General features: G+C 35.2%; 1 protein-coding gene across 2 annotated transcripts; it reads left to right on the forward strand.

The window, feature by feature from the left end:
• Positions 1–203: 203 nt before the first annotated feature.
• On the forward strand, positions 204–17,462 carry LOC127853092 (neurofilament medium polypeptide-like). Of its 2 annotated transcripts, none has more exons than XM_052387290.1 (11): positions 204–366; positions 1,902–2,027; positions 3,128–3,295; positions 3,990–4,193; positions 6,298–6,375; positions 6,676–6,747; positions 8,190–8,360; positions 8,782–8,943; positions 13,538–13,651; positions 14,990–15,133; positions 16,681–17,462. In XM_052387290.1, exons 1-11 carry the CDS (start codon positions 271–273, stop codon positions 16,906–16,908), a joined length of 1,563 nt encoding a protein of 520 aa, XP_052243250.1. In that variant the 5' UTR covers positions 204–270; the 3' UTR covers positions 16,909–17,462. The 2 variants fall into 2 exon arrangements, with proteins under 2 accessions (XP_052243250.1, XP_052243251.1); XM_052387291.1 differs by having other exon boundaries at positions 15,035–15,133.

The raw sequence follows: 17,462 nt of genomic DNA on the forward strand, positions 1-17,462 counted from the left end.
AGATTCAAGTTTTTAAGGCTTATTTCCAACCCTAAGATACTGATGAGCAGCAAACAGCATTAAACCTGAACAGACTGCGAGTTACTCGCAGGCTGTTCTGGTTTTATGCTGTTTGCACATAGCCATTTTTACTTTGCCTCTGAGTGGGAAAGGATTAAATGGTTAAATTACCATCACAGACAAATATATTGTCAAATGATCATGTCCAATACCAGGCATACCCATCAATACAGTCATACTGATGTTTTCTCACCACAGACTATTTTTCCCATGTTTTGCTTCAGGGATGAGATTGAAGGGCTGACATCAGAGATGGCACTGCTCAAGGAGAACAACCAGACTCTGATTGAAGAAAAACAGGCCACTGTACAGCCATTATATCATCTAAAGCCCCTTTAAAAAATATATACTTTCTGATTATAGTACTTCTTGTTCTGATTTGCTTTACTTAAAATCTTTTTATGTCCCCCACCCACTATAGTGGGGGACATATTGTTTTTGCCCTGTCTGTTGGTCTGTACGTTGGTCTGTTTGCTCCAACTTTAACATTTGCAATAACTTGTTCAATATTCAAGATAGCAACTTGATATTTGGCATGCATGTGTATCTCATGGAGCTGCACATTTTGAGTGGTGAAAGGTCAAGGTCATCCTTCAAAGTCAGAGGTCAAATATATATGGCCAAAATCGCTCATTTTATGAATACTTTTGCAATATTGAAGATAGCAACTTGATATTTGGCATGCATGTGTATCTCATGGAGCCGCACATTTTGAGTGGTGAAAGGTCAAGGTCATCCTTCAAGGTCAGAGGTCAAATATATGTGGCCAAATTCGCTCATTTTATGAATACTTTGGCAATATTGAACATAAAAACTTGATATTTGGCATGCATGTGTATCTCATGGAGCTGCACATTTTGAGTGGTGAAAGGTCAAGGTCATCCTTCAAGGTCAGAGGTCAAGTATATGTGGCCAAAATCGCTCATTTTATGAATACTTTGGCAATATTAAAGGTACCAACTTGATATTTGGCATGCATGTGTATCTCATGGAGCCACACATTTTGAGTGGTGAAAGGTCAAGGTCATCCTTCAAGGTCAAAGGTAAAAATAAAAATTCAAAATTCAAAGCGGCGCAGAAGGGGACAAACACATTTTTCAATATTGAAGATAGCAACTTGATATTTGGCATGCATGTGTATCTCATGAAGCTGCACATTTTGAGTGGTGGAAATTCAAGGTCAAGGTCATCCTTCAAGGTAATTTTTTTTATAAATCTCCAAAGCGGCGTTCTCATGAAGCTGCACATTTTGAGTGGTGGAAGTTCAAGGTCAAGGTCATTTTTCAAGGTCAAGGTCATCTTTCAAAATCAAAGGTAAAAAAAACTTTTTTTTTTTCAAAGCGGCGTTCATGAATCTGCACATATTGAGTGGTAGAAGTTCAAGGTCAAGGTCATCCTTCAAGGTCAAAGGAAAAAATTAATAAATTTCAAAGCGGCGCAGAAGGGGACATAGTGTTTCCGACAAACACATTTCTTGTTACTTAATATAACCCATGCAAAACAGTTGTACAGCAGCTGCAATCTTTTATGTATCAAGATGTTGAAGTTTTTAATACGACTGTTACACATGGGCTAACAATCTTGTTAAGCGCAAACATCAGATTTTTTTCTGAATCTTTTTTTTTTAAACTAAAGATCAATGGTCGATTGTGTTCATCCACAAACACATAATTTACATGATTTCACATCTACTTATTATTAACTATTTATTATTCTTCTGCAAAACATTTTCGCCAATGAACACATTCTAGAATTTAATTGTATTTGGGATAATACATTTGTATTATTATATGCTAGCAGTTGGTATGTCCCTTTAAGTGTTATAAGTAATTCTGTTTCAGGACGAAGCCTTGCAGGGCCGCTTGGTGAACAAGGAGAAGGCAATGACTGACCTTGAAAGCAAAAATAAGTCCCTAAAATCTGACATCTCAACCAAAAACAAGCAGATCAAAGATTTGGAAAAAGAGGTATAAATAACCCATATCATTTTAAAAATAGGATCTATTATCCCATATTTTAGTAAAAGTATAAAAACATATAGGAAGATTTGTTAATAATCAAATTCAGATCTATATGTCTGTGAATTTTTTTTCCAACAAAGTTTAAGTCTGAAGTAATTTGTTAACAGACATGTTTGTAAGATTGTGAGAATTTTTACTTACATGTATTTCTGCAAGTTTTGTTTTTAATGCAGTATTATAGATGAAGCTGTGGTGGGTGGTTTCAAGGAGAACGATGTTCGTCTATTAACACAACTAGTTGTTATTATATCATAATCACACTTTGTCAACATATTTGTCAGCATAACACTGTTCCCAAGTACAATAACTTTTCAGAACCCTTGACACTCTTGTGAATTATTGTGCTTGAATAAATCAAAATTTGCCAAATTAATGTTGTCCGGTCTCTAACTCAATAATCTTTTAATTATCAAACTTGATCAATCGAACCCAGACCTTTAAAAGGGTGTAGTTGGCAGATGTTAGTTTAGAATATATGAAACTCAAAATACATGAATGATGCATCAAAATTAATGTTGTGATTTACATTCAACATTTCTAAAATCTTAATGAACATGTAATTTGGATAAATTCTGTTCTACATGACCTACTTTAATAAAAAAGCTTACAAGGGTGTTTTGATAAGATGTGAGCTATCTAGCTCAATAAGTTACATCTGTTGATTGTTAGTTCCAATCCTAGCATGATCAGATGATATAGTTTTTACAGCCCATTATGCACCAACCTCAAGTAAACTATAGAAGATGTCTGTTGGCATAAGTATTTGCCTTAACTACTGGTGAAACAGCTTACCCATGAAAAATGTGAGCAGTTTTACTAAGAATACAGAAATATAGATTCTTATGCCATATGCGGCATCAGTGCATTCTAGTCAGAAGCTACACTGTTCCCGACCACGAAACCTTGCGTGACTCTTAAGCAAACAGCTTAGCTCCTGACCAGACTGCGGACTGCACAGGCTTATCTGGGATGACACTTCTGGCACATGCAATAAGCCCAGAATGCCCAGAAATGTGGCTTGCATGCATGCATATACCTATTGTCAGATCAAGAGCCTGAAGAGCAAGGTGGCATCCAGCAGTAAGCTGCAGGAGAGCAGAGACAGTGAGGTGGAGAGGCTGAGGGGAGAGCTGGAACAGCTGGAGACCCGCAGGGCGGAACTAGAGCAGGGCCTTGAGCGGCTCACACACCAATCTGAAACTGCTAACAAGCAGGTACACCTGGGGGTTGTGGGAATCATAGTGTGTATCGCTACAAAACCTAAGTCCTTTTCAAGATTTTCTATGTAAGTGGCCCAGTTAGCTCATTAGGTAGAGCACTAGCCCTGATAGCAGAAGTAAAATACTAACAATTAAATGTTTTCATTACAGGAAGATTGTGCATAGCAGAAGAGATTTAATCACTGGCTGACTACACATTTTATTTGGCTCATTCTACCTGCCATTTACTTTACCAAAAATAACTTCAAACACATTTTTAACTTCAATATCAGGGAGAAAAGTTGAAGTCTAAGGCTGACCAGAATTTTGGAGGTTCTGCTTAGTCAATCATAGACTTAACATACAACAACTTTTTGCTGAAGACTTCCTTAAATGATGAAAATAACAGGAAAAGCAGAAAGCATCAATCCTGTTTAGCACAGGCATCTGTAGGAGACTCCCAGTCGGTCCCAGACAATCTCCCAGACCGTCAGGGCACCAGCAGGACACTCCAAGACAGTCTGCGATGGTGCCATGACTGTCTTGGCACCAGCAAAAGACTCAAGACGATGCCAGACAGTCTCCCAGACTGTCAGGGGAACCTGCAGGAGACTCTTAGACAGTATGCGACGGTGCCAATTGGGGACACCATGTTTACGCACATGCATGTAGCCCAGTTTTCCCAGAGAGAAGTTCATTTGCATTCCAGGCAGAGGAAATGAAGAGCCTGGCCAAGCAGTGTGCCCGGGAGAAGGAGGAGGCAGTGAGGAGCTGTGAGGGTCAGCGTGCAGAGATGATCTACATCATGGAGGGATACAAGGCTGACAACGACAAGATGCTGGCTGACAAGCAGAAGGAGCTAGACACTGTCAGGGCACAGGTGGAGGCTCTAAAGAAGAAGAAAGATAATGAGGTGATCTAATAAACTGTATAACCTTTATTTGCAATATTCTTTTAAAGTTGATTAAATAATGGATTAACGATGGATAAATTAGATAAAAAAGCAATGAACATTTTGCATTATTTAGTTTTAAAATAGACTACATGCAATTCTATAAAATTTTCTATTTTGAACTCTCATCTTTGCAATTAACACCACATATCTTTTTGTTTCATCTATTAAGGATGTGGCCCTTTGCCAAAATATTGAGGGAATATAGAGGATATTTTTAGTTTTGGTAGATTATTGATTTTTATTCACAAGTGATGACAGAAAATAATATTCGCACGAATTGTCCAGTCTCGAGTGAAACTTTTTATTTTCTATAATCACTCCTGCATTAATAATCGCTAATCTGAATCCATTCAAATTTCTTTGTTTTATTCATTGTTTCCTTGTTTATTAATTGCTTAAAAGAGTTAGAGTTGAAACTTTCTAGGTAATCATAACATTGTGGCTTCACAAAAATAGCGGCATGTCATTTTAAAACAGTAAACATTATAAATGATTTTCAGTCTTATTTTTCACAGTTTGAAATTACCAGTTTTAAATCACTGATATTTATGCTAATTTAATTTTAAATGATGAAATATTAATATTTTAATTCCTAATATAATTCTTCACAAACTTGAGTAGGTACTAAATTAACTTGTTTAATTTGATTTTACATTGAATGGCTCATCATGTAAATCATCAAAATGATGGCAAACAGCAGTATATGTTATTAGTACTGTTAATGCCCACAAAAATGTAACATGAATTAAAGTCAATTGGTAAAGTTTACATGTAATTATTTTAAAAATGCATTCCCTCTTTAATACATATGACTTTGGCCTCCTCAGTTGTATTGAGCCAAGGTGAGTATCAGACAAGGTCTATAGGTCCTGATCAAATCCATTAGGCATAGGTACTAGTCAGCTTGGTTGGAACCTTATTTTAAAATCCAGTTCATTTTCAATTCAAATTTTTGCTTTTCTGATTTTGACATAGTGTTTTCCAGACCACCTTTCCAATGCATTTAAATTGACATTTCAGAATAATTGGAGAAGAAAGCAATTAATTCATATCATTAATCCGGTTAAGAACACTTGTCCATTGTAAATCTTTGACATTTTTACATGTTAAAGACAATATTTCAATTACGCCATATTTGCTTGTCAAATTGTGACTGTGCCTCTAAGACCAGACTGTTAAGGTCAATTTGCACACGGTTTTTGCTCGGATTAAGACGGCTCATACAGATAATGGTCCTAGTCATTTTGCCAATTAGTATGGCCAGCAGCAGTCACTACCAATTACGTAGGAAATCTGCTGCACATTTATTGCATTCCAACATGGCACTGGAATGTTTTTTCTTAATCCAAATCTTACACATCCATTGGAACAGAGTCAAAGTATAAAAAAAGCCTTAAAAGTAATAAGTAAAAGAATAATGAGAAGCATAACATTCAGAAATAAAGTGTTTGCTTTTTAGGTAATACTGTAAATAGTTTTCCTAAATAAATTGAGAAAATGTAGACATAATTACTAATGCAAAAGCTATTGAAAATATTTAAGTGATCTTCAGTGAAGAAAAAAATCAATACTCTGGTCACTTGACGGGACATACCCGAAAACACTTGGCTAATGGGCGGGTAGCTTTCCACTGTCTTACAGTTTTCATAAAATCTACATTAAACTGTCTGAAAATGTTTGTTGACATTAAATAGAGGTCAAGTTTGATAATCAGCCAATGTACTCCAAGCCCTTTAGAGTAACTGCCCTTCGTTAATTTGGTCATGCAGTTTGTGCTAAAATGTGGGAGACTATCTCACTGGGTCATTTTATGGAAAAAAAATTTGAAATCTTGATACCCGTGTCAAAATCTAAAAGAATGTTGACTTCAAAATTGATATTTATATCCATATCATCAGTTGATCCCCCTTTTTTAAGACATACTGTTGTATTTACTGAATTTGAAGCTGCTAATTGTATTTTTTTTTTCAAAATATAAATTACTTATCAATTAGTTTAAACTTATGGGAAAATTCTAATATTATGATTAAATGCATCACTTTTATGATTGTTTGTTACAAAGGCTGACAAGAAGATTGCCAAACTTCAGGCAGAGATTGACCAATTACGGAAGACAGTGTCTGTGTCGGGACATGAGATGGTAACTTTAGTGTTCTATGCGAATCTGCACAATCCAGTGATGTTTACCCCATTTTCTAGTTTTGAACAATGTAGACATTGCTTTGAGATATAATTTCCGAAGTTTCAACAATAAAATTAGATAATAATGGTTGTTTATATAGTGAATTTCCTTTATACATCACATCAGTATGTAATTTCCACTATATATTATCCAATATTTTATATGCATGTTTAATTATTACATGTTTAAATGTAAGGAATTGTGAATTATTTTTTTTGTTGACGGTAAAATTCATTTGTCACATTCTTGTCTTTTAAGGAAAACATGCAGAGGAATGTTGGTGAAAAAGAAAACAAACTTCAGGAGTTGGAAAAAGAAAACATGAAAAAGGTAACTTGCTACAGTGCTGGTTACCATGACACAATTTAGTAGTAGATATTTAAGCAATTAGCAGTCTTATCTGCTTCAAACATGAATATAAAGTCAGTATGCCCCTCTCCTAAGTAGCTGGGGTTAACTGCTTTGCACCTGTCCTTTGGTTGGTAGGGCAATAGCTTAATTGGTCGGCACACCTTTTTCCATGCAATATCCTGAAAACACTTTGACCTGTTACTTTAATAATGCAAATTAATGATAAGGTTAATTTGGAGAAAAAAAAGATGCCTATTTATTATGAGGTCAACAGGGCGAAGGTCTATTTTGCAGTGGTTTTTAACAAGAAATTTCTTTCAATAATATATTTTGCCAAAGCTTTTACCAACAATCATGCAAATAAGAATAGTTGGTAAAATGGGAGGGAAACAAGATGCATTTTAATTTTGACGTCACCCTGTCAAAGGTTAAGGTCAGAATAGCTTGTTTTATTAATTTATTTGGTGCATGATATCTAGAGAAAACTATCACCTTTGATAATCTACATGTAAATGATGGTTACTTGAGAGGATAAAAAAAGCTTATTGATTATGAGGTAAAAGGTAAAGGTGACAGGGGCTTGTAACAGAAAATTTGTTTCTGCACATCTTAAATATACCTACAAAAAGTGCAAATTGGTATTATTGTAGCTTGGGTGGAAAGGAAGACACATGGTAAATTTGAAGTCATAAGGTCAAGGCTACATGGGCTTGTAACTTGACAATGGTTTCCACCCACATGGACTACTTTGATGCAACATAGGACGGTTGCATACATGTTTTTCAAACATTTCTTAGTTAAATAGCCTTTTATTAGATAAATAAAGTGTTGTGATAATTAGGTTTAGAGGCATTAGGGCTGATATAACTTTTTAGCTCAAGGTGACAAGGTTTTTGATACCAGTCATATTTGCTAATGAAACATATGGGCCAAGTAAATATTGGATGTCCTCTTTTTAAAACAATGCAAGGTCAAGGTAAAGATTTGGTGGTATGAATGGAGATTTATTGGTCATAAGCAACAACCGTGTAAGTATCCAAGAGTTTGTAATATCTACTTTAACTGTCACCAATAGAAAGACAGTATTATATAAATATTACAGTAAAATAATTATATGCCTAGTATATCATTATGAATTTGACATAGAAATACTCTGCAGTTCAACCATAAGTTATAGCTTTATTATTCAGCCACTCCATGGGGATATTGGTTTTATGCTACATTCAGCACATGCAGTTCCCGTCCAGCCTTTGCATTTTCACAGGGTTGTCATGAGCTACGTTGTTCTCTATGAGACCATGAAACCTGGTGTGACTATAGTGAACAGGGTAGCTCCTGACCAGACTGAGCTAAAGCAAAGGTGGTCTGGAGCTACTCTTGCCGCAAATGATATAAAGCCAATTTTTGCATGGACTAATAAGGATGAAGAGCTGAAGGGACTTCAACAGCAGCTGGAAAAGATGTTCATCAAGAACACGGCTTCAACTGTTGTTCAGACCAGCCCTTTCAAAGACAGCTCCTCTACAAGTGACCAGCCTGTCACACCCAAACATGCCAGTAAACTACCCACATACCAGGACAAGGAGAACAAGGTTAGTGTCTGACTGACAGTTTTACACTAACACCAGCAATCTGACTTTTTATTTTTTTCTTATTGATTGAAATTATTTGTTTAAATGTATCTGTTTGATTTGAAATCAAAAAAGGTCAGTAAGGTTATTCAAGTGTAACAGTATCAGTGAGATTCACCCAGTAGTATGTATTCTATAGTGGAAAACAGACAGATGGCCATAATTCTACCAAAAATCATTGCAGCAAGTTTTCCTTCTTTGCGATTATGTACACATAAAGGTCAGTCAACTGTGGAAGCTTAAAAATAATGTATGCAATAACATTGGTAGAGAGGTTGTCAGATGGAGTGATTTGCATAAAAATAATATATCCAATAACATTGATGGAGGCAAACTTGTTATATGTAAAAAAAAGTACATCGTTTGTAATATTTTCCTACAGAAACCTGGTGGTGATGATGAGGACCATGTGTTCAGATCAGTGCCGAAGACCCCCATAGTTCCGAGGACACCCCTGGTCCCTAAATCACCCTATGTACCCCGATCTTCATTTGTCCCCAATACTCCTTCAATTGCACAAACACCACAGAGAAGTATTCTCAAGGTTTGTAACCATAATACATATGGAATATTACTTAATATTACTTTAGTATCATACTGTATGGTGTTATGAAAACTTGTATCAGTTGAGATGGTTGTGTAAAGTCGTATGGCACAAGAGGCGCTGCCTGCAGTCTCCTGCTTCCTGACACAATCAACAAGACTGGTACACTTTCCCATAAATACTTGTGTAAGATTCCGCGTATGCATTACTTTTTTTGTGCAATGTACTAATAAAATACCAAAACAACCAAAATATATTTTATGAAAAGTAAACAAATTTGCCAAACAATATATGACATTGGCATCACTTCCTGTGTCATGTAACAGTGTGTTTTTTTTAAATAATAAAAATAACTGTCAAAATCAAACAACAACATTTGTATTGACAAAAAAAGTTGTTTGGAAACTGGTATGTTGCAGAAACAGAAAATCCTTGTAGCTAATATGGTTTCTCCTAATTGAGTGTTAAATACAAAATATATTCATGGCAGAAAAACTATAAACAGTCTAACCTAATAACAGAAGTCAGTCAAGAGCAATGACTAAAGTGCCAGTTGTAGACAGGTGACTGCTGTTCTCATATGACCACATTTTGGTTTGTTGGTCTGTTGGTATTATTGTAAGGTTGTTACCCCACCCAGATGTTTGGACACAGTGTAATGTCAACAAAAGGTCATTTTGGATAAAAGTATAAATGTTAACATTAATTATTTCAATTGAATAATACAAATAAATATCTTATACATTGATTTTAATTCATATCTATTGTTAAACTTATGAATTTATCAAAAATAATATTGTTTTAAATCCGTCAATTTGTATTACGTTTATCTGAAGGTATGTTTAATTATGGCCGGCTTGTGTCTTTGAGGTCATGTCCGAAAAAGTATAAATAGCATATTTGCTTTAATAAACAGAGTTGTACGTGAAAAAAGAAAACCACTTGCATACATGCTGAAAGTTTGTTATTAAAGTAACAATTCAATTTCTGTTTTGCCAAAATAGACGATCACTTTTCCTTTTATTACGTGTTATAAAACAACTATCGGTAGATAAGTGTTGTTGTTCCTAACTTCTGCGATAAAGATCTATTGATTTTGTAACTCGCTCATGCAATGTCATTAGGTCTGGTTTCTGCCAAAATTATCACAGGAACACAAACCTTTTCTCACAGTGGTACCCATTTATCATATCAAAGGTAGCTACCGCATTCAGATTCTGTAGTCGCAAAAAATGACGTCAGAGCTAAGAGACAACAGCGCAAATTTGATTGGAGTTTTTACTTTTTTCACCTCAAAATGACTGCCTTGTGACCGCTGTACACATGTGAAAAATGGCTTTCAGCGTGAAATATACTGGCCGTTCGCCGCTAAAACCAGGTGACGGTTTATTTCAGGTATAATATAGAATGATTTTTGTTTGGGGGAATCTAGACCGACCACTGTTGGTAGGTAACCGCATTTTTCGCGTGAGGTTTGACGGTGTATCATTTGTTTATCCCCAGTTGCAAAGCGGTAGTGGGGATTACAGAAATGCCTATCAACTGTTCATCATTTTTTGTTAACGCTTTCATGTCTGCACCATATCTCCTATATCCTATATACAGATTTTTATCAAACATGCCTAAATGTTGAGAGCGTACAAACAATGTGCAATAAGGCACGAGTCTGTCATCCCTGCTTAAGGTGAAGGTTGTACCTCAAGGTCAATTGGTTTGAGCCTCCATGTGTGTGTTCCTCCACGTATCATAAAGCCTTGGATGGATGTTTTTTGTAACTTTACTAAAATGTTTAGGTCTATGATGTGCAGATGTCATGAGTCACTTAAACAGGCTCAAGAATCTTACTTCAAAGTCAAAGGTTTGCGTCTCTATGTTTGTGTCCAGTCAAATTTCTTTTAGATACATGTGATTAACACAATCTGCTAATTGGCATGAGTCAGTCCTGGCTTTGCCTGCTAGGGTCAAGGTTATCCTTTAAAGTTAAATGTTTGAGCTTCTTCTTTTATGTCCCCTCCATATTCTCTAGACAAATTAAATTTTTTACATGCAACTTGGTGATAATGTTAATTTAATTGAGATGATGTGCATAAGGCGTTAGTCAGTCACACATGCTCAAGGTCGATGTCAATTTTCAAGGTCCGGGCCATAACTTTTTCGTTCATTTTGAGATTTTAAAATCATTATACGCCCGTTTTTATGTCCCCCACTATAGTAGTGGGGGACATATTGTTTTTGCCCTGTCTGTTGGTCTGTTGGTTGGTTGGTCTGTTGGTTTGTTGGTTGGTTGGTTTGCGCCAACTTTAACATGTGCAATAACTTTTGCAATATTGAAGATAGCAACTTGATATTTGGCATGCATATGTATCTCATGGAGCTGCACATTTTGAGTGGTGAAAGGTCAAGGTCATCCTTCAAGGTCAAAGGTCAAATATATGGGTCAAAATCGCTCATTTAATGTACACTTTTGCAGTATTTCAATATTCAAGATAGCAACTTGATATTTGGCATGCATGTGTATCTCATGGAGCTGCACATTTTGAGTGGTGAAAGGTCAAGGTCATCCTTCAAGGTCAGAGGTCAAAATTATGTGGACAAAATCGCTGATTTTATTAGTACTTTTGCAATATTGAAGATAACAACTTGATATTTGGCATGCATGTGTATCTCATGGAGCTGCACATTTTGAGTGGTTAAAGGTCAAGGTCAAGGTCATCCTTCAAGGTCAGAGGTCAAATATATGTGGCCATAATCGCTTATTTTATGAATACTTTTGCAATATTGAAGATAGCAACTTAATATTTGGCATGCATGTGTATCTCATGGAGCTGCACATTTTGAGTGGTGAAAGGTCAAGGTCAAGGTCATCCTTCAAGGTCAAATATATGGTTCAAAATTGCTCATGTAATGTCACTTCTGCAATATTGAAGCTAGCAATTTTATATTTGAAATGCATGTGTATCTCATGGAGCTGCACATTTTGAGTGGTGAAGGGTCAAGGTCAAGGTCATCCTTCAAGGTCAAACGTCATATAGGGGGACATTGTGTTTCACAAACACATCTTGTTTCAAAACTGGAAGTAGTTTAGTTTCACCCTTGGCAGTGGGGGACGGGCGCACAAGCGGGAGCAGCTCTCTAATTCAAATAGTTTTCATCTGATCTTCACCAAACTTTGTCAGAAGTTGTATCTAGACAATATCGAGGTCAAGTTTGAATATGGGTCATGCTGGGTCAAAAACTAGTTCATTTAGTGCATTTCAAGGATTTAGCATGGTGTCCGCTCTCTATTTGAGGTAGTTTTCATCTGATCTTCTCCAACTTTGGTCAGAAGTTGTGTCTAAATGATATCTAGGTCAAGTTTAATATGGGTCATGCCTAGTCAAAATCTAGGTCATGGGGTCACTTAATGCATTTCAAGGATTTAGCATGGTATCTGCTCTCTAATTAAGGTAGTTTTCATTCGATCTTCACCAAATTTTGTCAGAAGTTGTGTCTAAATGATATCTAGGTCAAGTTTAAAAATGGGTCATGCTGGGTCAAAAGTAGGTCAAGAGGTCACTTAGTGCATTTCAAGCATTTAGCATGGTGTCCAAAACCTTCAAACGGGCGTATCTTGTGACTGTTTGGCACTCTTGTTTGGCACATTTGTTCACCATCATTGGAGGGTGTGTCATGGGAAAGAATTATGTTGATATCTGCAACGTCAAGATTACACTTTGAGTTCAAAGGTCAAAAATGGCCATAAATGATCTTGTCTGGGCCATAACTATGTCATTCATGAAGAGATTTTAAAATTACTCGGTACATTTGTTCACAATCATTGGACGATGTGTCATGCAAAAGAATTACGTCCATATCTCCAAGATCAAGGTCACACTTTGAGAAAATAGATTCAATTTGACACAAGGGGGGTAACTAGGAACAATCAGTAACAATGCACATTTTGAATTGTCTCCCTTTATCAGACTTTTTTTTCAAATTGACCTGGTTTTGTGACAATTTTGTCCCTTGTTAAATACTGTTCTAGTAATAATAGGCTATAGTCCTCTTTAAACATGGAATTTGCCTCATTGTATTGTGCTGGATTATAGGTTAAATGATTTGGTAATAGAATTGTTCTTACCTCATTCGCCACATCTGTGATTTACTTTAATTTTTTGTTTGCCCAACTTTGTTTTTTGTTGCCATGGTAAATGGTTGAGTGGTAATTTACATCTCTGTCATTATTGTAAGAAAGTTTATTTTGGATATAAAATATCTTAATTTATATGGAATCATCTGCTAGTGTTTTGTTTTTGGCCTCCTGATATTAATCAAGATCTTTTTGCCCAATTATTTAGGTAACAGCCTATTATCTTTAGATGTAAATAACTATAATACTTGAAGCAACTGGCTTATCAAATATGTTCAAAATATCTCATAATATCAAGTAATTTACATAAGACTCACAGTTTAATGATGTAATATTATAAATAAATAAATGTATTCATACAAAAATCAAAGGCTGTTAGCTGCATTGGTCTTTAAGTATTTCAGCAACTCAGTCCAGAGACATACGTAGTCTATTTAGTGATTACCAAAGTGTTTGCCGTTACAGCCCTTGTCTGCTAACTCTGCCATCAAGAAGAGAAGGGTGGTGTTTGCATCCAAGGAAGAGGAGGAGGCATCCAACTCAGAAGATTCCTGCCACTTTGAAGTCATGGATATTGATGTATATAGCATGCCTTCCTTTCTTTGTGATAACTTGTTACAATGCTTTAAGAATGGGAGGTGCGTATAGTCTTTTTTAAGATGGTCCACTCAAACTTAAACTTTGATGGAATTGAGTTTGCGTGAAACACATTTTCCTACCAATTATTTCTGTCCCACTTGGTTCTGTCCATCCGTCTGTCTTTTTAAAATCTTTCTGTCTGTTCATACCTCTTTTAGGTGTAAAATCTCAGACACTAATGATTCAATTTTACGAAACATATGTGCAATCCTTCTAGGGTGAACATACGTATATTTTATGGCTTCCGCTCCGAGTATGTTTCAGGATATTTCCCTTTGATTTATTACTTAACATTGTTTATGATTTTAAGTTCACCTGAGCATAAAATTCAAAAGTCAAATTTGGTAATAAAAAGCTTGTAAATCCCTGTATTCATTGTAACTTTGCCATATATTGATGGATTAAAAAGAAACTTTGCTTAAATGCAATCATGCATGAGACGACAAGTCATGTTTAAAACTTATCTCTTAAACGTCAAGGTCACACTTAAGACTTAAAGATCTCAATTAGCAATAAAACAGCCAGTTGAGACTTTTTCTGTGTAATTCATCATGCTATTGTTAGATAAATTGCCATATATAACAACCATGTGGATACGGCATTGTGGTATATAACATTTCCCCTACCTAAAAGTCACACTTAGAGAGTCAAATTAGGTCATGCACTGCATGAAAATTCCAAGTCAGGGCCATAACTTTGCAATTCATTATAAGATGACGAGACAGGTGTTACACTGATCTCTCTACCTCATAGGTTACATTTCAAAGAAAAAATTTTGCCTTGAAACAGCTTTGTTTTGACCGTAATGTTGTCATTTAGCATAATATTTTAAGATTAAAAGGCATTTCATGTGTTAAACCTGTCTACCTACATCAGATGTCAGGGTCACACTCAGACAGCCTAATCTAGGAAGACATTTCACGTATATGCATAAAGCCCAGTTTTCTTTGAACAACGCTCATATGAGTCGCGTTCTGAGAAAACTTGGCTTAATGCATGTGTGTAAACTTTAAAGTGTCATCCCAGATTAGCCTTTGCAGTCTGCACAGGCTAATCAGGGATGACACTTTCCACTTTAATGGTATTTTTTGTTTAAAGGAAGTCTCTTCTACACGAAAATGCAGTTGTTAAGGCGGAAAGTGTCGTCCCTGATTAGTCTGTGCGGGACTGCACAAGCTAATTTGGGATGACACTTAACGCACATGCATTAAGCCGAGTTTTCTCAGAACGCAACTCATATGATGACCAGGTACTTGTTGATGTTCCTGTGTTGTACAGATTGAGAAGAACAAGAGTGTGAGCAGTCATGTATTGGTGCTGCAGTCTCCCAAGCCTCGCACTCCGGAATGCAAGAGTTCTGCTGTGCTTATGCCCTTGCATAGGACCCCACGCACACCCAATGAGGACTCGGAGAAGAAAAGAGTGAGTAGTACAACCTATCATTTTTGTTTGATTTATAGAAAAAAATAGCATTAATTTTATGTTCTTTGGTTACTTGGAAAATATCTGTTATTCAAATATATCAGGGATATAAAAAATAACAGTGAGATACATTAATAATGTGAAAATTATAGATAATGCTCAGTGTTAACGTGTTTCACTTACTAGTTATTCTTGTTCCATAATCCAGTGATACAAGAAAAAGAAAGTTTGATGTTTATCATGGAAACTAATTAATATCTTCTATGTCTTTATCCCTATGTATTTCAAAAGTAACTATACAAAATATAAATAATGTATTTTAAAATGTTGGCCTCTGTCGATGGCTATATATTGTTGTTTACTTGTATATTTATACTCCCACAAACGAAGTTTGTGTAAGTTTACTTGAATTACACTTTGGGTGGGTCAGTTGGATCTGTCATGCAGCTCATGTCAGTCGGTTGGAGTCTCATGCAGAACATGTGTTTGTATCACAAACTAGTCTTTAAGTTTTTTGTGTTTCAGCCTAAAACTTTTTAGATATGTTTTTATACTTAGTGAAAATGTAGGATGTTCTGTTTGTGTATTCTATCCAGAGTTTAATGATCGGTTTTAAACTTTGAATACTTACATTAGTGTTCATGCATACTTTGTTTCGTTAATTAATCTATCAGTTCCCTGTCAATCAACATGAAACTTTATAGATAATTTGATTATACTATGTAGATCTGCAAGTTGTTAGCTTTGTGCATGTCAGGATATTTTTGCAGAGTTATGTGCCTTTGAACTTAGACACATTTTGGATACTTTCATCTTTGTAAATGTAAGTTTGTATTGCAAACAGTTTTCTGTCTATCAGAACAAAATTTTATGGGAGTGTTGTTTATACTATATAGAAAAGAAAGACTATACTTTTATGTTTGTAACAATATTTGTTACAGAGTTATGTGTCCTTCAACTTTGGCAATTTATTCAATAATTCATGTTCAGCTTTTTGTCTTTTTGAGAAATCTATAAAGTTGTAAATAACAATATTTTAAGATTAATTTCACTAATATAAAGTGGATATTTGTTGGATTTGGTGGAATATTGACTTTATTTCACGAGTGATCATAAAAAAAATTTTTTGAACGAGTGTATATTTTCTAAGATCACGAATGAATTAAAATCGACATTCCACCAAATCCAACAAATATTCTTTTATGTTATGCTTTTAATAACCGGTTATTTACATTGTAAAAGAGTTTAACCGGAGATTTTCACTGGTATAATGACGTCATTTCGTCGAAAAAATGATTTGAAAGATATCGATAATTTTCACTATTACTTTTCACTGTTTGAAACAATAAATATCAGTTTTATTTCACTGATATTTCTCTATAAACCACCAGAAAGCATAAAGTAAAAAATGTTTTACCTATGCTAAAAACGAGTGATTGAGTGGGTATTTGTTATTTTCAATTACTATTTTACCAGGTATTTATTTAATGGCGATACTATGACGTTCTGTTGGAGTTGGTTTTACATAGTGTATGCATTTTATTCAGCATAAAACAAGCCACACACCTGATAAGACATCAGTCAGTGAGGAAACAGTGGAAGACAAGAGCAAGACCAAAACCCCCTCAACAAGGAAAGCGCCTGTAAAGTCCTCTGGCAAGTTCTTCAAGAACAGTCCTAAGGACAGGATGGCTAGTTTCAGAGAAGCACAGAAAGACAAAGATCTCTCTTGGTTTGAAAGTAATGATGTCTTCGGATTTGGGATAGAAGATTAAAGTGTGAGATTCTTGTACATGTTTAGTGTAATGTTGTATTCCATTTTGATCACACAATTCACCATATTATTGCAAAGCCTCTATTTCAAATGGAATCTGTATTTTGTTGATCTCAAGCATTCAAATTATATTTAAATAGCAAGCTTATAGCTGCTATACAATCAACTTCCCTTTGTAAATAAATAATGCCATTAATTCATTTTGATTTTTATCCAATATGTATCAACATCGTTTCTATAGGTGGTCGGTTTAAAGATTTTCAATACTGTTTAAACTGCTTTGTTAATTTTTTGTTCATTTTGTATTGATATGGTGATTTATTGTTGATAGTTCTTGGTTCGTTGCAGTCTGTGATTGGGAATATTTGTCTGTGATATTGTTTCATGTATTTGTTGGAAAAACAATTGATCGATACTTAAATGTAAGTGTTTTGAAAATAACATTCTTTTACAATGGTACACATTCCTATTGGCATGTAGAATACTAAATTAATTGAACATTTGTAATTATTGTAAGATATTTGTTCAGTGAAATTATACACTGTTAAAACACAA

This window comes from Dreissena polymorpha, chromosome 12, assembly GCF_020536995.1.
Source record: "Dreissena polymorpha isolate Duluth1 chromosome 12, UMN_Dpol_1.0, whole genome shotgun sequence".
NCBI lineage: Eukaryota > Metazoa > Mollusca > Bivalvia > Myida > Dreissenidae > Dreissena > Dreissena polymorpha.